The 21,120-nt window shown below is 46.7% G+C and overlaps 1 protein-coding gene and 1 long non-coding RNA gene across 2 annotated transcripts in view; one reads left to right on the forward strand and one right to left on the reverse strand.

Annotated features, from left to right (window-relative positions):
- Nucleotides 1-4,501: 4,501 nt before the first annotated feature.
- On the reverse strand, nucleotides 4,502-8,635 carry LOC147998562 (uncharacterized). Its single transcript, XR_015645645.1, has 2 exons — nucleotides 5,823-8,635; nucleotides 4,502-5,666 (listed from the first exon to the last, which is right to left on the reverse strand). It is a non-coding gene; the product is annotated as an uncharacterized LOC147998562 (long non-coding RNA).
- Nucleotides 8,636-9,427: 792 nt separating this feature from the next.
- The window catches only part of Zfand3 (zinc finger AN1-type containing 3), a 195,085-nt gene continuing 183,392 nt past the window's right edge, over nucleotides 9,428-21,120 (forward strand). The window contains 1 exon segment of the mRNA NM_001012175.1: nucleotides 9,428-9,619. Within this exon segment, the coding sequence (NP_001012175.1) occupies nucleotides 9,549-9,619 (71 nt within the window). The 5' untranslated portion in view covers nucleotides 9,428-9,548.

The raw sequence follows: 21,120 nt of genomic DNA on the forward strand, positions 1-21,120 counted from the left end.
AGGAAGCTGAGAGGAAGGAACAACACTGTGAGTGTTAGAGAGGGGGGGGGGGGTTGGGGATTTAGCTCAGTGGTAGAGCGCTTGCCTAGCAAGCGCAAGGCCCTGGGTTCGGTCCCCAGCTCTGAAAAAAAGAAAAAAAAAAAAAAAGAAATGAAAAGACTAGCCAGAGGTGGTGGCACAGGCCATTAACCACAGCACTCAGGAGGCAGAGGCACCTGGATTTCTGAGTTCAAAGCCAGTTTGGTCTACAGAGTGAGTTCCAGGACAGCCAAGGCTACACAGAGAAACTCTGTCTTGAAAAGTCATTAAAAAAAAAAAAAAAAGCCTATCTGTAAACCTATGCACAGAGATCTGGAAGACATCATGACATCATTTGAGGACACACTATGTCCCGAGTGATCTAATTTATATACAGACTACCTAGCCTGAAGGCTATACACCAGGCTGTTAGCACAGGGTATCTTAGGGGGATGGAGGCAGTGTTTAGGGAAGCCTTTTCTTTCTACAAAGGTCAAGAATTTCTGAGAGAAGTGATTATTTCTGTTCTCGTCAAGAGATAGAAAAGTCAGTAAAAAAAAAATCAAACTTCACACCGTGACTGGGTGTGAGCAACGGGGAGCTTAGTGATGATGTCACCACCATACGGAGCACAGAATGTGAAATGGCAGTCCCTCCTGCCCTCCTCACTTCTTTCCCATCCAAGTTTTCATTTTAGTTCATTTATTTTTAGTTTCCCGAGAAGGGCTGGAGTTGGCTGCCCTTCTCCTCCCTTGGTTCCGAGAGTTTATCCACGCCAACTGGACTCAAAGGGATTCAGGGAACCAACTGGACATCAGAAAGCTTGAGAGCTAGGGGGAATCTAACACAGGGTTTTGTTTAGTAGGTTAAAAAAAAAAAAAATCAACCCCAACCAGGGAAACCAAACTCAAGGGAGAGAGCAGAACCCACCGCGTTCTCAGATGTATCTGAAAAAAAGTGTTTCATGACATCTTTGTGTATTTGCTTCCCTGCCTGGCCTGACTCCCTGTGTAGATCAGGCTGCCCTCAAACCTCTGCACATCCTATTGGTTCACAGAAGAGCCTCAGAGCTGCCCCCGGAAAGCTGTACCCTATGGGGACTTGGGTAGTCCGTCTTTCCTGGACTTGAAGAGCTCTGCAGCCCTTGAAATAGTGCACTGGACTTATGGTTGCTGGGTCTTGCCCCAGGAGGGAGACGCCCCGTGTCCTTTTTCCTGATAGGTCAAGGCCTTTCACTGGTGACCAAAACTCGCTTCTCATTGCCTCAAAGATCTAGGATATTTTGAGGTTCCCTGGTCCTGTGAGTCGGGGCTACAGGAAAGAGGAACTGGGAGTACTCAATCAGTGGTAAGGCATGGCATCTCTTAAACTCCCGGAATCAGGGTGGCCGTGCAGGGGGGAGGGGAGGACGGTGTCTGAAATCCGGGATTCCGTTTGGCAGATAACATGAGGATTAGGATTAAGGTCCAAGCCAGGGTTTGGACACTGGGGCTAATACCAGGTTATAATGAATGGCAGAGGTGAGAGGCTTTAAAGCCGCGTTTTGGGGTTAGGATTAGAACCAGCAGATCGGGTTGGGGATTTAGCTCAGTGATAGAGCGCTTGCCTAGCAAGCGCAAGGCCCTGGGTTCGGTCCCCAGCTCCGAAAAAAAGAAAAGGAAAAACAAAAACAAAAACAAAAACATAAAAACACCCAGCGGATCAGGATCATCGCTTTCTCTCGGGCCCCTAAAGCCCCTTCGCGGTTGCTTTTCAAAGGGTTAAGTAAGGGGTTGGGGATTTAGCTCAGTGGTAGAGTGCTTGCCTAGGAAGCGCAAGGCCCTGGGTTCGGTCCCCAGCTCTGGAAAAAAAAGAACCAAAAAAAAAAAAACAAAAAAAAACAAAAAAAAAAAAAACAAAAAAAAATCAAAGGGTTAAGTAAGGTTTCTTGTATCTTTGTGGTTGTTCCAGGAAAACCTCAGCCGCTGTGTCAGGAGCCCTGGCTGATGTGGCAATGTTACTCTCCCTAGTTCCCACTGAGGTTATCTGATGGCTCCTTTTGGGCCAACGTGAAGGCGAAGCACTCCCAAGAGCCACATCCCTGGCTCATGTAGAATGCAGCGCAAAGGAGGAAACAGTCAAGACAACAATGACAGAAGCACTTCTTCCGGTTATCTCACACTCTGGTCCCTAACTTGATGATACCCTGAGATTGTTATTGGCCTCTCTGAGCTTCCATCCAGTTAAGTGGGCGCTCGGTGGGAAATGGATCGGGGCTCTTCAGATCGAGACGGAGGGAACCAAGTTTGAAGAGTTAGGCTGGCTAGGAATATCTTATTTCATCCAACTCCAGTGTGCCCCCTCCCCTCCCCATACCCCCAAACTCGCACTTGCCGCCATCTTCTAGGGAAAGGGTCAAATGTGATTGAGTCAGACCTTTGTCGAACAATCTGTGTACGGGTTTTGGTTTTTGGTTGACGTATTTTGCAGTTCTAGAGACTGAACCTATAACAGGCCTTGAGCAATACGGTCGAGCATACACAGCTCTAGTCCCTCACTGGAGCAGGCTAGGCAGGTGATCTATTACCGAGACACAACCTCCCTTCCCGTTTTTACTTTTTTTTTTTGGGGGGGGGAACCCAGTCTAGCCTGGCAGTGGTGGCACACACCTTTAATCCCAGTGATTCGAGACAGGGGTGGGGGAATGGGGGAATGGGAGAGCAGAGTTCTGTGAGTTTGAGGCTAACCTGGTCTACAGATCAAGTTCCAAGATAGTCAGAGTCAAACAAAACAAAACAAAACAAAACAAAACAAAACAAAACAAAAACAAAACCAAAAAAAAAAAAACCAACCCCCCCCCAAATCTAAATGTGTGTGTGTGTGTGTGTGTGTGTGTGTGTGTGTGTATTTGTATACATGAATGGCAGGAAACTAGAAGAAGGCATCAGATACTTGAAGCTGGAGTTACAGGTGGTTGTGGGTACTAGAAACTGGGTCTGGGTTCTCTACAAGAGCATTTTTAACTGCTGAGCCATCTCTTCAGGCCCCCTCCCCCCTTTCAGTTATTTTGAGCCAAGGTCTCACTAAATAGCCTAGCCAGGTCTTGACTCACTTTTAGCTCAGGCTGTCTTTTGTGCTTGTGATCCTGCTCAGCTTCCAGAGTAGCTGGAATTATAGTTGTGTATAGGCCTAGTGAGGCTCTCAAACAAATTAACAAACTATTGTGCTTTTTTTTTTTTTTTTTTTTTTTTTTTTGGTTTTTTTTTTATGGAGCTGGGGACCGAACCCAGGGCCTTCCGCTTCCTAGGCAAAGGCTCTACCACTGAGCTAAATCCCCAACCCCTCTATTGTGCTTTTAATTTTTACTCAACTACTCATTTGAACAAAATTTTTTTTAAGAATATTATTTATTTTATGTATAGGAGTGCACTGTAGCTGTCTTCACACACACCAGAAGAGGGCATTGGATCCCATGACAGATGGTTGTGAGCCACCATGTGGTTGCTGGGAATTGAACTCAGGACCTCTGGAAGAGCAATCAGTGCTTCCCCCCCCCCCCCCCCAGAGCTGAAACCTGAACCCAGGGCCTTGCGCTTGCTAGGCAAGAGCTCTACCACTGAGCGAAATTCCCAGCCCCCCCCCCCTTAACTGCTGAGTCATCTTTCCAGCCCTGAGAAATGTTTTGTAATGTTTCTCTCCCTCTCCCTCTCCCTCCCCCCCTCTCCGTGTGTGTTTCTGTGTGTGTGTGTGTGTGTGTGTGTGTGTGTGTGTGTGTGTGTGTGTGTATACACAGCACATCATCCTTGTGGTTGTCAGAGGTAGCTTACGGGAATCAGTTCTCTTCCTTTTAACAAGTGGGGCCCAGGGACTGAACTGATGGTCAGACTGATGGTCTGTCGTGCCAGCAAGTGCCCTTCCCCAACAAGTCACGTAGAAGGCCCTCAACAGATATGACCGGATGTAAAACTAAATGAGCCTTTGGCCTCAGGTAAACTCTTATGGGCAAGACGAACACGGTGTTTGTAGAGAAGAGTCATGAATGTGTTCTTGTGAACTGTAACAAGTATTACAGGGCAATGAATGTTGCGTAGGATTATGTAACACGAGGGCGTGTCAGTGATGCTTTCTTGGAGAGACGAAGGCCTGGGGTGGTTTAAATTGGAGCTCGTTCTTGGAAAAGTCTTGATCCTCATTGTCTTTGATGCTTTCGAGCATCATGCTGAAGTTTGCTTCTTGGTGCTGTGTTCACCTTTTGGAACCTCCCCCAAGCAGACAACTGATCTTTTTCTTTTTGTGATATTTTTTTTATACAGCTTTTAAAAAACATTTATTTTTTATGTGCATTGCTGCTTTTCATATGTTTGTCAGTGTGAGGGTACCAGAGTCCATGAGCTGCCAAGGAATTGAACCAGGGTCCTGTGGAAGAACGGCCAGTGCTCTTAACCGGAGTGATCTCTCCAGCCCTGCAATGATTTTTTTTTTTTTTTTTTCCCCGGAGCTGGGGACCGAACCCAGGGCCTTGCGCTTCCTAGGCAAGCGCTCTACCACTGAGCTAAATCCCCAACCCCTTTTTTTTTTTTTTTTTTTCTAATTGTAGACAGGGTCTCACTCTGTAGCCCTGGCTGGGTTGAGACTTCCCGTACAAACCAGGCTGGCCTTAAACTCACAGAGCTTCTCCTGCACCTACTTCCAAAGTGCTGGGATTAAAGGCATGAGCCTTGAGACTGGCTCAACTGATCCTCTTGAGAACCACAGCTCCCAGGATGGGTCCTTGGCAGTCACACTTGTATAACGAGAATCCTGACTGCACAGTTATATTGGCAGAGGTTAAGACCAAGGTCTGACAACTTGATATAATAGGCTGACTAGTTGCTTTCCCTTGGAAACTGGAATACACACAGACACACACCTTTTTTTCTTTCTTGTGCAGCCTTGGGGTATTCTAGAACTAGCTCTGTAGACCGGGCTGGCCTCGAACTCAGAGAGCTGCCTGCCCCTGCTTTCTGAAAGCTGGCATGAGCCAAGACTGCACAGCTAGAGTCCAGCAATATTAATGATTCTTAGCTTGCTCTTGACATGAGGATCAGTAAGCTCGGCGTGTGTTCTCAGAGAAGCAGGTCCAAGGAGAATGAAGCAGTTTTGCAGAAGCAGAGATGAAAGTCCTTGTGACCAGAGAGAAAGGATTCGAGGGACTAGCCACATGGCTTCCTGTTGATATTTAATGTTCTTGTGTGAGACTGGCCCATTGTGACATTGTAATTAGTATTTTCGGATTTTTGACAGTGTTTTGCTGTGTGGCCCAGGCTGGCTTTGAATTTGTGATCCTCTTACTGCAGCCTCCTGAGTGCTGGAATTAGAGCTGTGTGCATGCCCAATTGCTTTGCAAGATCTTGAAATTTTTTTTTTTTTTTTTGGTATTTTGGGCTTTTTTTCTTAGCTACGTTTATTTTGTGCACATGTGTATATGAATGGACGCACGTGGCTGCATGTGGAGGGCAGAGAACAATTTCCAGGAGTTGTTTTTCTCCTTTCACCATGTAGATCCTGGCATTGAGCTCGGGTCATCAGTTTTGTTGGCATGCACCTTTACCAGCTGAACACACAGACACACCCACACACACACCCACAATTGCACACAAACTACAAAAATACACACACATAGACACACACTCACACACAAACCACAAAGACACCCCACTATACAGACACACACACATAAAGACACCTACCACACACACACACACACACCACACACACAAAGACACCTACTACACACACATACACATACACACACAAACTACAAAGGTACACACACATAGACACACACTCACACACAAACCACAAAGACACCACACCATACAGACACACACACAGACACCTACCACACACACACACACACACACACACACATACACAAAGACACTTACCACACACACATACACACTCACACACAAACCACAAAGACAGCCCCCCACACCATACCGACACACACACAAAGACATGTACCACACACACATACACACACACACATCACACAGACACACACACCATACATACATACCACACACACTGCATATACACACAGATACACAAACCAGACAGACACACATACAGACATACCAGACACACACACAAACATACACCATATACACACACATACAAAGTCACCTACCACACACATACACACACATACTGCACACAGATACACACACCATACAGACACATACACAGATACCTACCGTGCACACACACACATCACACAGACACTGCACACACAGATATACACATCACACAGACACTGCACACACAGATATACACACCACACAGACACACACTGCACACATATACACACCACACACATACATATACACTGCATACAGATACACATACAGATACACACACACACATACACCAGACACATACACACAGATACACACACCATACAGACACACACAGAGATACACACACCATATAGACACACATACAAGGACACTTACCACACACACACACACACAGACACACACCCTGTACACACATTGAACACACACACACACATATACTGCATACAGATACACATACACACACCAGACACACACACACACACAGAGAAAGAGGAGGGGAGGAAGGGAGGTTGATTTCACATGAAGAAATGTGTGTGATTTTGATACTTGCAAAGACAAGGCTCTTGGCAAGGACTGGATTTTTGTCAAATTAGTTTTCCATTCAATAGATATGGGCTCACCTTGCTCTAATGTTAGACCTTTGAAGACAGCTGTGTGAGAAGAGATAAACATAGAGAATCGCCGGAATTGTCCCAGAATGGGAACAGGAAGAAGGACCCAACTCTCTTGTGGCAGAGGTGGAGGGCACTGAAACATGTTGCTGACACAGTAGGAACATGCTGGGCCAGTGGGAGGGTCAGGAGAATGATATGCGGGCAAGCAAGGCACATTTAAGAAAGAGCGACAGACAAGCAGCTGACTTGTAGGGGACATGATGAGGAGTGGTGAGTGGAGTCTAGGAGGAAGACGGAAGGCTAATGCTCTAACTTCTTGCATACTGGGGGTTCGGACCTGCTGGTAAGCTTCATTTTATGATTCATTCTTGTCTCCAGAGGGATGGGACATCCTGGGAACTGAAGGAATGCTTGCTGAATTAATGGCAGGCAGGCAGGCAGGCAGGCAGGCAGGCAGGCAGGCAGGCAGGCAGGCAGGCAGGCAGGCAAGCGGTTTGCTGGGTGACCATTATGTATGTTTACATCCAACTTTCCTTTGGGTTTTCTCTTCTACATGGAAAAGACAATCATCAAGACGCCAATACGGAGAGATGTGAGTTGGGGGGACTTCACCTCACTTAGATTCAAAGGCTGTCTTGTCTCTCATTATGTGGCAAGTGCATGCCAGTCTAAGTGAAAATTTAAGGGTAACATGAGAGTGAGGAATGCCGTATGTGTTTATTCATTTTTTTTTCCAGTCATGGTATGGAGTCTTGGCTGTTCTGGAACTCATGATGTAGAACATGTTGTCCTCGAATTCACAAAAATCTGCCAGCCTCTGCCTCAGGAGGGCTGTGACTAAAGGCACACACCATCACGCCCACCCAGCTCCTATGCACTCTGACAGAAGCAGTTCTATTGAAGGCATGTAAAAGTTCACAAAGTCAGAATTAAACCCCGTGGTGTTAAACTTTTTTTTTTTTTTGGTTCTTTTTTTCCGGAGCTGGGGACCGAACCCAGGGCCTTGCGCTTCCTAGGTAAGCGCTCTACCACTGAGCTAAATCCCCAACCCCCAGTGTTAAACGTTTTAATTTTTGTGATCACTGTCTTCACTCAGTTGCACCGTTGCAAGGATTATAAAACTCAATGTAATTCCTGGCTTTAGATGATTAGAGGCCAAGAGAATGGATGTCAGCGTTAACAAATTCAGAGAACGACTAAACTTATATAAAGGAAAGAAAAAGTACTATTCGATAATAAAGTTAACCTAAGTAATATTCTCTGGGGCTGGATTCCCTTGGAGTTGAGAGGGTACATGGTAGCCTTTCCTGGAAATTCTGGACTTTTAAGTTGGCTCCAAACCCCTTAGGACCAGGTTATTTCTCCAGGAGTTCTGGTGGACTTTTCTTTTGTGTTTAAATTAGTGATCAATGGCGGGCTATTCTGGTCACCACTGACTGGAGAAGAGAAAGAATTCAGGACCGTGGTAAGGAATATTAAAGGATTCTTTCAAAGGTTCAAGTTTGGTCCCTTTTTAATATCCATCAAGGATCAAGTCAAATCTCTTCCCCCAACCAACCGTATTCGCCCCAGGGAGAAGTGAACCTGGGACTCCAAGACTGGACGACATCAGCGGGGTGAAACACTTGGGCACGTTCCTCTACCCCACGACTTGCTATGGAGAGACGTAGCATACACACATGTTACAGAAACTCAGTTGTCAGGAGGGAGGCCACTTTTCCGGGTGGAACTGTCAGAGTGGGTTGGGAGTGGGGGAAATGGGACGTGAGATTCTCCGACGGCTGGCAGTTTGGGGAGAAACGCTTCGCGGCAGCATGGATCAGGAACGCGAGCAGTGGCCTTGAAGACCCAGGCGGCCAGCGGTGGACACTGGACACCTACACGACTTCCGGGTTTGGGAACGCTCCACCCACCTCTGGATGGACGACAAGGTCTCCAGGCGCATGCGCCGCCGCTCTGGGACCGACCCAACTCAACCCTAAACAACTAATCCGGTCTCCGGCCTGCTTGGGGCGTACCATTTGTTTTACTCGGGGGGTGAGGAGGCAACGCTTCCCCCAAACCTTGCTCTCCCCTTCCTCAGCCTGGAGCACAAGCCAGCTCTCGTAAAAGTTCTAGGAAGAATGGAGGTCTGAGAGGCGGCTCGCACGAGGAACTCAGCCGAGCACGAACCGCCCAGCCTCGGAGGCGCTGAACAAAGTGGCACGCCCCGATCCCAGCTGATCCGCCGGACTCCGGCGGCGGCGGCTCCCCCGGGCGAGACCATCGCGCCGCCTCAGGAGGGGTGTCCGCTGAGGGAGGGGGCGGAGCGGCCATTGTCCGGTCAGCGCCGTCTACGGGGCAGGGGGGAGGGGATTACGGAGCGAGCGGGGGCCCGGGGCGTCACAGCCGGCCTCTGCGACTCCACGGCCCGCGGGGGCTTTGGGTTCCTCCCCACCCAGTCCAGAACCCGCCAGCGCCGCCGTAAGGGACAGCGCTGTGGCTGGGGGGCGGCGGAGAGAGCCGCCAAGGGCGCCGGGTCTCCCCGGCTCGCACGGCCCAGCCCCTCCTCCGAAGCTCCCCTCCCTCTCCTCGCCGCGGCCCCCCCCTCTCCTCAGGCCGAGTGGTGCCGCCCGCCTCCAGCTGACCCGCCTGGAATCCCGGCTCGGAGCCCCGGACTCGCGCCCGCCTGCGCGCCCGCTCCCTCCCCCTCCCCCCGCCCCGCGCCCCCCGCCGCTGCCGCCGCCGCCTCCGCTTCCTCCGAGGGGGGCCCAGGCCCAGCCGCCGCCGCCGCCGCCGCCGTCGCCTCCGAGCTCCGCCGCCGCCGCCGAGCACCATGGGAGACGCCGGGAGCGAGCGTAGCAAAGCGCCCAGCCTGCCGCCTCGCTGTCCCTGCGGCTTCTGGGGGTAAGTGTGGGGGCAGGGTCGCGGGCGCGGGCCTCGGGGGTGGTGGTGGGGACCCGAGGGAGGCCGGAGCCCCGGGAAGCTGGGCCGCGGAAGCCGGGCCTCGGGGGAGCGGGCGGGGACCGCGGCCTCGGCCTGAGGAGGGCTGCGGGTAGGGGACGCTGAGGGTGGGGGGGGGGGAGGAGGAGGAATAGGAGGGATGAGAGGAAGAGGAGGAGGAGGACCGCCCGGGCCGAGCTGTCCTCTGTGGGACTCGCTGGCCCTGAGGCCGGCTTAGGGTGAGGGGCCATGGGTGAGCGAGAGGGACGAGGTGGCGGCGCTGGCACTTCTCAGTGGGGCAGGGCTGCCCCTTTTCCCTTGGCCTGTGGAGGTCAGTCCGCCTCCCCCTCATCTTGGAATGAGTTAGTGCCCAGCCATCAGGAGGGTATTTCCTCTGACTTTTTCACCTCCCCTCCTCCCTGCTGCTCCCCGGGAGATTTGCATCATCACTTCCTAAATTATATCGCAGTCCCCATTTGCTTTTAGGAAGCTAGCTGTTCACACTACGTGTGAACAAACCCCACAGTCCAGAATTCGGGCTCGGAGAGTAAAGTTAAAAGGATTGTTGAGGGGTCTCACTTTCATCTAAAATGTATAGAATCAGGGAGTCTCTAAAAATTTCCCTGTCCAAAAAAAAAAAAAACCAACCAACCAAACAAAAAAAACCAACCCACCCCTCCTCCACCACCACCACCACCACCACCATTACCACCATCACAACCACCACCACCACCACCACCACCACCATCACAACCTCCAGCAACAACAAACAAAACAACAACAAAACCCCCAAAACAAACAGACACCCCCATCCAACTAAACAGAACTGAAAACAGAAACTTCCCAACAGGACCTCAAGCCAGTCTGGCTTGTGGGATAGGAGAGCTGGTTTCCTCTTTGAGTCTCAAATTCTCTTTCCCTATTTAAAAAAATTAAAAAAACAAATGTTCACAACACAGAGTGTAGCATCCCATGCCACATTAGGGTGAGTGGGGTGGGGGGGGAGGGACCAGATAGATAATAGATGGGACCTCCACTCTAACCAGCAGTTCTAGTTTAAGTTGTCCTTGGAACACTTTGGGTTTTCTAGGTCGTCACCTAACAAGCTGTGGTCATACCTCATGACTAGCTCTGTGTAAGGAAACTGGAGAGTTAAGGCAGCTTCTGTGATTCAGGCTTTCTCTCTTATTTAGAGATTGTGCTGGGGTGAAGGAAATTTGGTGTTTCTGGGAAGTCCTGGGAAGTGGCTCTTCCATACTCCAGGAATGGTTGATGTAGGAATTAAAGACATGTCTAAGAGTGAAGAAGAGTAGGAAGTGCATTTTAATGCAGATCTCTGGGGAAGGCTTTCAGTTCAGGGTCAGTTCAGGGGTTTTGAAGTGTGTACCCTTTCCAAAGAAACTCTGAGCGGAAGGACAGGAGTTAGGGACAAGTTGTGGCATTAGCAAAAATTCCGAAGATGAAGCGGTATTTTAGCTGTAGAGTCTCCTCGTTTTAATTTAAAGCATTGAAAAAGTTTGGTTTGAACTTCATTGTGGAAAAATGTTGAAAAAAAAAATCAGACACCAACATTAACCCGATCCAAAGACTTTACAGACCTTAATTGGGTTGTCTGTGTTTGGGTGGACAGTGCGACTCATAGGGATCTTACAGGACTAGCCATTACTGGATGGGGGAATGAGGTAGTCAGGATGGTTAACTTGCTCCTTCTTGTAGGGAGTGCAGGGCGTGGTGGGAGAGTGCTCCAGAGTGCCTAGTGCCATCACAATTATGACATCACTTTGGAAAAATGTAGTGTCACAAGCCCTAGGTTGTAACTTACTCCGGGACATGGGGCCTGTAGAAAGTAGCTTCCAAGGACAGCTTCAGTGGTGGCCCAGAGTGTAGAGAGGTCTGCTTCCTGGCAACCTGCTCTTATGTCCTTGGGACCATTAGTGAATAGAGCGAAGTGAAGGGAATCCTGACTTCATGAAGGCTTAGAAGCTAGTGACGTGGATGCAACGGCTCCTTGCCTCTAGCCAGCAGATTCTGAGTCAGGCTAAGAGACTTTGGTGGGAGCAGACTGCAGAAGTCTTGACCTACAGCACCAAGGGCTCCCTCATTGCTCTTTGAGTCTGTCCACCTTAATGAGCCCTTGGTTTGCCTAACAGAAGTAGTGAGCACACAGCTAGTAATTACCTGGGAACACGTTTTAACACACCCTTTTAAACCTTTCCTAAGGGTGATTGTAGACACGTGTGGACTTTGTATTTCATGCCAAAGAATAACCAAATTATTGTCTTTGTTATGTCATAGCTGATTTTAATCATTTTCTTGTGTTGCACGGGAAACTTAGAATATATTCCACACAAATACTTGAGTGCCTCTGAATGATGAATAATGGTGGGTGAGAGTCTTGGCACATCCTCAGAAGTATGAGGCAGAGTAGATGAGTTGAATAGGTTGTCCTGGGTGCTATGAGAAGCAACTGTCCTAGTAAGGCGGAGGTGGATGAGGGTATCCAGGACAAAGTAATTCTTCAGCAAGGACTGTAAGAAGGGTGAATGGTAGAGGCTAGGAGTGTTTCAGGCAGAGGGAATGAATGGCGTGGATGGAGGCTGGGAAGTGAGGGAGAAGGCGAGGAACATGGTGGCCATGGGTAGATTGTGGAGAGGAATCAACTGGGGAATGAGGCTGAGGAGGGAGAAAGTGGCTGCGTGGGCAGTGCTGAGGCCTTTGGACCTTCATCCCGAGTCCGTGGGGAGTTAATAAAATAAAGAAGGCCGAGGCTGCAGACGGGATGACCTTTGATATGGAAGGTTATTGGTTGATCTTGAGAGCAGCTAGGCGTGTGGGTGTGATTGTGCGTTTGGATGAATGTGGTGTATGTTTGTGGAGTTCATGGAGTCCTGGCAGATCCGGAGATACAGAGCACCTGTCGGAAGTAGTAATCGGGGCTCACCAGGGCGGTGGCATGAACGTGTCATGGCTGGGAAGAATACAGATGTGGATGGACTGAAAGTCGTCAAGGAATCTAAGATATTCCTTGTCTTTTCCCTTCATAAAAAACAAAGTTTGTGCAACACAGCACTCTGGAAGCTTCAGGTCTTTAAAACGAGCAAGCCAGGGCCCACACCCAGGCATTTGCAGAGGAGCCTCTGGACAGAATTACTCTGGCGTTGTGAGAGTGAAGGGAGTTCCTTCAGAATAGCTGCTCTCTCCAGTGACTCAGGCTTTATTTAGTCTTTGCTGCTCAGCATGGTCCAGTCAGGACAGCAGTCACAGACCTGGCAGTCGAGAGCTTTGAGCTCTTTCTTGTGGGTGCACAATAGAAAGGAGAATGCCAAGAGGCGCATACAGTTCAGACGCAGTTTCCAGCTCTGTCTCCGTGGTTTATGTTGTGTCACTGGGATGGGTAATTGGTGATTTGTAGAGACTGTCTCCTTACTGGGGAACCTGCTACCTTGGAGATCGTTGAAGACTGCTCTGTTTATAGAACTTGGAAGTTCTTGATGTAGTAGAGACTGTACCTTCTAGGATTAAAACAGTCTGTTCCCTGTAACTTGGACTTCAAAGTTTTAGTGAAATATGAACACTGTCTTGGTTCATTTTAGACATTCTGAAGTCAGGCAAAAAAAAAAAAAAGCACTTACTAATAATTGCCATATTTGAAATAAAATTGTCAGTAGATTTTTTTCATATGAATACACTTTCCTCTTTTTCTCCTTCCCCTCTTCCTCCTCCTTTCCTTTTGAGACAGGGTTTTATTATATAGTGCAGGCTAACTTTGAACCCACTGTAGCTCAGAGTGGTCTAGGTGGGCTTCACTCCCTGTGTGCTATGATTCTAGGTATTTATCTCTGTGCTTAGCTTGAAAGTACTTTGACACTGCCTAGATACAAGCAGTGTTAATTTAATGTATTTAAAATTGCTCGTACACTTAAAACTTACTGAGGTACAATCTTTTCCTAAATATTTTAGAAAGCCGATGAACAGTTTGATGTTCTGGCCCATGCCTTTAATCCCAGCACTTGGGAGGCAAGATAGGTAGACAGCTTTGTGAGTTCAAGGCCAGCCTGGTCTACATAGTGAGTTAAAGGCCAGTCAGACTTTTTTCTCTGTCTCTCTCACATGTACACACAAAACAAGAATACCCTGTATATTTGGAGACAGCAGGCTAGTGAGGGTATTTTTCTCCCCTAATTTTATTCTTAGTGTAAAGATCTAGTTGCTGCTATTGACATTCTGTTTTCTTTCTTTTTTTTTTTTTTTTTTCTTTTTTTCGGAGCTGGGGACCGAACCCAGGGCCTTGCGCTTCCTAGGCAAGCGCTTTACCACTGAGCTAAATCCCCAACCCCGACATTCTGTTTTCATAATTGGAATAGTCTCTGTCACAGTGAAATATTGTGGGATTATTATGAGAGGTATAATTTATTTATTCAGATCAACAGTGCAGGGGAGTGGCCATGAAAGTTAGGTCTCATATTGATAGGATAATTTATAGAACAGTTCAAGGCTTAACTAGGTAAACTATTGATTGTTTTGAGGGTTATACAACAAGAAGCTCAGGTTGATGAGATACTGAGTGTATGAGGCACTTGGTGTTTAAGTTCAACTCCTGACACCCAGACAATGGAAGGAGAGTGTCAACCCCATGAAATGTGGCTACAGTTTTAGAAGGGTACCTTATTTTTTCTTTGATAGTTTCATATACATGGGCAGTGTATTTTCATCATACATCACCCTCCCTTCTTCTAGGCCCTCTTACTACAGTGTCCTCTCCCTCTCTTTTTGCTGCCTACTGGAATGTCGATTGGAATTGCCTGTTGGTTTCGACTTGTATGGGTCTTGTGCATTTATCCATAGCTTTGGCGAGTTCTTGAGTGCAGTGGCCATGACATGGCATTTCACAGGACCCCTCCCTACCCTCCAGCATTTACAGTCTTTCTGTCTGTCCCCTTCTGTCATGTTCCCCTGAGTTGTGCCCGTGGTGTGTGCATGCCCGGGTTTGTGTGTGTGTGTGTGTATTGGTACAGCTGTCCCATTTATGACTGAGTGCTCAACAGTCATTCTTACTACTTTGATTAGTTATGAATTTTTGTATTAACTGCTGCCCACTGCAGGAAGAAGCTTCTGAAGTCTCTGGGTGGAAACATTATTTAGAAGGTAGTTTGATAACGTGTCAGATATTAAGGTGATGGCACCTGCATCCGTCCCAGGGCTGGTGGAGTATCCTTTCTTCATTCTTCACCCTCAGGGAGTGTCTGCCTTGTGATGAGTTAGTTGTGTTTTTTGGAGGCAGCATATAGATGGCATCTGCTCTTAAAAAATACTATTCTTATTCTCTGTATCCGAGTGTCTTCCCTGCATGTATATCTGTGTACCATATGCATGCAGTGTTCTTGGAGGGATTAGAGTTACAGGTGGTTGTGAGCTGTCATTTGGGTGCTGGAGATCAAACTCAGGTCCCTTGGAAGAACAGCCAATGCTCCTAACTTTTGAACTATCCCTCCTGGTTTATGTGTGTTTTCATTGGGAAAGAAATTGGGACTGTTTTTTTTTTTTTTTCCTTTTCTTTTTTTCGGAGCTGGGGACCGAACCCAGGGCCTGGCGCTTGCTAGGCAAGTGCTCTACCACTGAGCTAAATCCCCAACCCCGAAATTGGGACTGTTAATAGTCCCTCCTTCCTTTTATTTTTGTGTGTATTGTTTTGACAGGGTCTTCTTTAAATCCTGTTTGTCCTGGAACCTATTAAATAGAGAGTAAGTGGTTCTCGACCTGTGGGTTGACCCCAAGGTCAACCCCCCAAGGGGTTGAACAACCCTTTCACAAGGGTTGCCTAAAACAGTCAGAAACACAGATGTTTATATTACAGTTTATAACAATAGCAAAGTTACAGTTACAAAGTAGCAATGGACATAATTTTATGGTTGCAGATCACCACAAGGTGAGGAACTGTATCAAATGGTTACAGGACTATTAGAAGGTTGAGAACAGCTGACTAGACCATGCAGGCCTTGGGTTCATAGAGAGCCCCCTACTTCTGCCCCCCAATTGTTGCGTTAAAGCTGTGTACCAGCATAATCGGCAGCACTCGGAGTTATTATTGAAAAATGTGCAGTGACTACTGTCCATTTTGTTGATTTTCATACTGTCTTTGCTTTCCCCTCTCTGCATCCGTTAATTCTAGTGTGGTTTATTCTTTACTGGATGGAAGTTTATTTTTCTCTTTCTGAAAGATTTCTTCAAGTAATTTTTTTTTTCTTAAAGAACTGACTTAGTAATCATCGGAAGTTTTATTTTCCTTCAGTTACTACAAATAGTGTGGCTGGGTATGCAGTCAGGGTTGGCAGTTGTTGTCTTTCGGAACTTGAATGTCTGTCCGGGTCCTCCTTGCTTTCAGGTGTCAGTTGACTGACCACTGTTATTTCGGATGTCGTCACCTTATTCGGTGTTTCTCTCCTGATGCCTTTGCTGTACTTCCTTTGCTTTATCTTTCCTGTTTATAGTATGAGGGCTGCTTCTTTCTGGCTTTGTCTGTTTAGTGCCCTAATGTCTCATATCTCTCCAAACTAGGGGAAGCACTCTGTTATATGCTTTAAAAACCCTTTTTATGCCCTTTAAAGGATTTGTATTTATATGTATATATGTATGTATGTATGTATGTATGTATGTATGTATGTATGTATGTCTATTTACATGCGTGCGAATGTTTGCTCTGTGTACCCTTAGAGGCCAGAAGCGTGTCCTGGTTTGCTTGGAGCCAGAGTTCTCTGTGGGGAGAGTGTTCCTCACTGTGGGACACCCAGTGCTTTCTCACTGGTCTCAGCTGTGTGCTCCTCTTGTGCCTTAGGTCTTTTCAGAGTGTCATGTATCTTGGAATTCCCGGCGTTACCTCATTATTTCATCTTTGCCCTTGTTTGATCCAGTTTTTCTACCTTTTCTTTAAGCTCAGGAATTCTTTGTTCTCCATGAGCTGTTCTGTTGGTGAGACTCTGCCCAGAACTTTTTTTTTCTCATAATTTCCAGCTTTTTAGTTAGTTTGTTTGTTTGTTTATTTATTTATTTATTTATTTTTTTAATAAAATGTTTCTGGGCTGGAGAGATGGCTCAGCCATTAAAGGCTAGGCTCACAACCAAATAAAATGTTTCTATCTCTGTTGAATTCTGTCATATATTACATCTTATTTTATTCAGCTGTTTGTGTTCTCAATGTACAATTTATTTTCTTGGCGCATACTTACACTCACTCTTTGGAGTTCTCTGAGATTTAATTCACTCTGACTAGATGCTATTAGGCTGAAATTAGTTTTAAGGAGCTATGTTGTTTTGGACTTTTGTGTTTATTATGTTACTGTCTTGTGGTTTACACATCTGGTGTCATTTCTTTTTTTTTTTTTTTTTTTTTGGTTCTTTTTTTCGGAGCTGGGGATTGAACCCAGGGCCTTGCGCTTCCTAGGCAAGCGCTCTACCACTGAGCTAAATCCCCAACCCCCTGGTGTCATTTCTTAACGTGATTAATTGTTGTTATTTAGCAACAATGTGTTTATCTTTTGAAGTGTTCCTGCAGTATGAGGGTGTGGTAGGGTTGAGTATACATAGTTCAGAAAATAGTTCCTCACCGCAGGAGCCACAGCAGCCAGACACAAACCCCAAATCATCCCATGCCTACTTGATGTTAACACCATGCAGATATCTACTGCCCGGTTACTAGCACTGGCTCATCTGACTTTAGTAACTGGAGAATAGCCAGCCATGGATTCCAGTTAGTAAGATTAGGAGTGGGAGGGGCAAGGTGAGTCAACTTTGAACAGAAAAAAATCAAGGTGGAGGAGTTAGGAAGAAAAGATGGGCTAATGTTAGTGTCTACAGAGCTCAGAGATTGGTTAGAGGTCTGGCATTTATAATTAAGAAGCAAAGAGAAGGATGAGAGCAGGAAGACGGAGGGATGAGGGGCTTCAGAGGTGTGGCCGAAGAGAATAAACTGGTAGAGACACCTACAAGAGTCCTAAAACCTGAGCAGTCAAGAAACAGAAGCAGAGCCATCTTGAGACCCACTGGAGAGTGGAGGTTAAATGATAGAAGGCAGAGAATGAGAAGAATGCCTACGAAGTCAGTTGCTGGCTGCCTCTTAAAAGGTAACATCTTGACGTCTTCTGCCTTTGGTGGGTCTCATGTGGCTGGTAGGTTCCCTTCGGCTAAGGGTTGACTTGGGAGCTAGTGCTTTCCTAAGCCTCATCGTTCGTGGGGTCTGCTGTTTGGGTGGTTCTTAGCCCTTCCCTGGTTTACCTCTTCACGCCGCCTTGACCCCTTGGTCCTCCAGGTCCTGTGTATGTGAGAAGCAGCACTTGTAGGTTCTGCTCTCCTCTCCCTAGAGCACTTTATTTATTTATTTATTTTTTTCTTTTTTTCGGAGCTGGGGACCGAACCCAGGGCCTTGTGCTCGATAGGCAAGCGCTCTTCCGCTGAGCTAAATCCCCAACCCCTTCCCTAGAGCACTTTAAAAGGGAGTAGAATGTGTTTCATTTCTTTGGTGAGTTCTGTGAAGTCTTGTGTATGAGGGAGATGTGATAGGTTGTGGATGTGTTTGATATGAAGCGAGGCAAATACTCAGGTTGAAATAATCAGAAAAAAAATTTTTTTTTAGCTTACATTGTTTTAAAGATTTATGTTTATGAGTACACTGTCGCTGTCTTCAGACACACCATAAGAGGGCATCGGATCCCATTACAGATGGTTGTGAGCCACCCCGTGGTTGCTGGGAATTGAACTCAGGTCCCCTGGAACCACTGAGCCATCTCTCCATCTCTACTTATGTTTTGAGGCAGGGTCTTACTTCATAGCTGTCTAGCCTCAAGCTCACAGAGGCCTCTGCTTCTCTGCACGCTGGCTGTAAAGCTGTGTGTGCCACCATGTCCAGCCAATAACCTGTGTTTGAAGTGGTTACTAGTAGAACATTGAAACCTGATTTCTATTTTTACTAGTCAAAGATACTGTTAGCCTAAGTCGAAAATAGGATGTGTGTATTCCCCTCCCCTGGTGCCCACTCTTTGTCACTTAACATACAGTGTCATCTCATGGTCTCCATCACTGATGCTCTGGTCTCATCTGCCAGCAGCAGTGTGAGTGGGTGGGTGAGCTAGACGCCAGCTTCCTTAGCCTTGGAATTACACTTGAGTAGTCCTAACCTGGGCTTTCACATTCACATTCATGCGGACATATATGAATCATGGGTAATCAGCATGTTGATGTCAGTGATGTCACTAATTATCCCTTGATCATAAAACCTCCTTAAACGTTCTCCTAAATACAGGAAAAGCTGAGGCTGCAGTGTGACCAACCGAATGAAGTGCTTACTTTAAGCACACTTACTTACCTCCCCCATTTTCAGTTGTGGCGCTTGCTGCTTTGATATGATGTAATGTGGGAGATAATGAAAACAAAACAGGACAGCCCAAATGTGCTCCTTGTGTCTGCTGGCTTCAGGCAGGTGTATTTGAGTTAGGTCTGGTTAACACACACGGCTTGCTTTTCCATGGTTCTTAGGAGTTAGGTCTAGTTAACACACACAGCTCACTCATGGTTCTTAGGCATTGGGTCTAGTAACACACACAGCTCACTTTTCCGTGGTTCTTAGGAGTTAGGTCTAGTTAACACATGGCTCACTTTTCTATGGTTCTTAGGAGTTAGGTCTGATTAACACACACGGTTCACTTTTCCGTGGTTCTTAGGCGTTGGGTGTAGTGACACACACAGCTTGCTTTTCCATGACCTTTTTGTTCATTTACTCTTCTTTGTTCTTTTTCTCAACACTACCCTCAAGAAAAAGGATTTAAGTTTTACATTTTTTATTTTGTTATTTTTACTATTTATTTTGTCTATATGAGTGGTTTGCACATCTTCAAGTGTCTCAGAAGGCCTTGGACCCCCTGGACTGGATGGCTGCCAGCCATGGGAACCACGGGTTCTCTGGAAGGAAAGTGTGCTGTTAAACCCAGTAACTGTATGTATATGCGCGTGTCTGCACATGGTCTGTGCATGTGAGGGCCCGTGCCATGGAGACTGCTGATGTTCGGGTCTCCTGCAGCTAGATTTACAAGTGGTTGAGCCACTAGACACAGTCCTGACGGCAGTCTTGGGGCTTGTGGAAGAGCAGTATAACTTTCACCTCTGAGCCATCTCCCAGCCCCAAATTTTAATTAAGATATCTTCATAATCCCAAATAGTCACAGTTAACATTGGTTCCCTCAGATTAACCTTTCCTAACTGTAAACAATCAGAGGATTAAAAATTTATCTAAATGATTTTGAAACGAGTACTTTTAAAATACATATATAAAAAAAAGTAGTGAGCTGTATATACAATAATTTTCTTGGAGGGATAAGGATGATGATGATTTTTGGGACAGTGTTGGGCCTTGCAATATTGGCTGGCCAGGAACTCAGTGTTGACAGTGCTGGGATAAAACGCATGTGCCGCCATACCTGGCCAAGAGGGGAAATTTTAGCTAAGATTTGTTTAAAATCAGCTATGAAGTGATGTAATAGTCTGATCCTACAGTAATGGCAGATCAGGATTGAAATGATTTTGTAACCTGGGTTAAGGGAGGAGCTGAGGCTCAGGTTGTCAACCAAACTTCCCCTCTTTCTACACCCCATTCCCCCTCCCCCACAGCACCTTATGGCGTAACAGGAGAGGCTGTCTATCAGGGCTCATGGCATGGGACTAGTTTGTAGCCCAGGCTGTCCTTGACCCTGAGTCAGTCCTTCTGCCTCCGCTTTCCCAAGCTTTGTAGGTGGGAGCCAGCACCCACCTACAGCTTCTCTTTTTGAAGAAAGATTAAACGTGATATCTTAGCAAAGCCACACTGCGGAAGTGACCTAGCATTAGAGTTTTAATAAGACGCCTACAAGAAGATCCAGCTTGGGATTGTTGGGTGCTGAAGTGGGTTATGTCATGGTGATTTGTAAGAGGGACTTCAGCCTAATTGTGCACATGACACTGTTGTCACTTTTATGAGGGCCTTGAGGAACACTAAGCCTGGTCCACACTGGGACCCTGTAAGACAGAATTTCGTTGCTGAATAATATTTAGACACAAGAATTTTACATGTGTGTGTTACATACCCAAGGAGGGTAAAGAACTATGAAGGTTTTTTTTTTTAAAGATTTATTTATTTATTTTTTTTATAAAGATTTATTATTTTATGTATATGAGTACACTGTAGCTGTCTTCAGACACACCAGAAGAGGGCATCAGATCCCATTACAGATGGTTGTGAGCCACCATGTGGATGCTGGGAATTGAACTCAGGACCTCTGGAAGAGCAGCCAGTGTTCTTAACCACTGAGCCATCTCTCATCTAAGGACCAAAGAGTCCTTAGATAGGTGTAGGATTTTGTGACAACCCCCTGGGATTTTGTCTGGTTGAGCTTGCACAGGGCTTGTGTGTGCTGCCACAGACAGTCTTGGAGAGCATGTCAGCA

This window comes from Rattus norvegicus, chromosome 20 (assembly GCF_021556685.1).
Source record: "Rattus norvegicus strain SHRSP/BbbUtx chromosome 20, alternate assembly SHRSP_T2T, whole genome shotgun sequence".
NCBI lineage: Eukaryota > Metazoa > Chordata > Mammalia > Rodentia > Muridae > Rattus > Rattus norvegicus.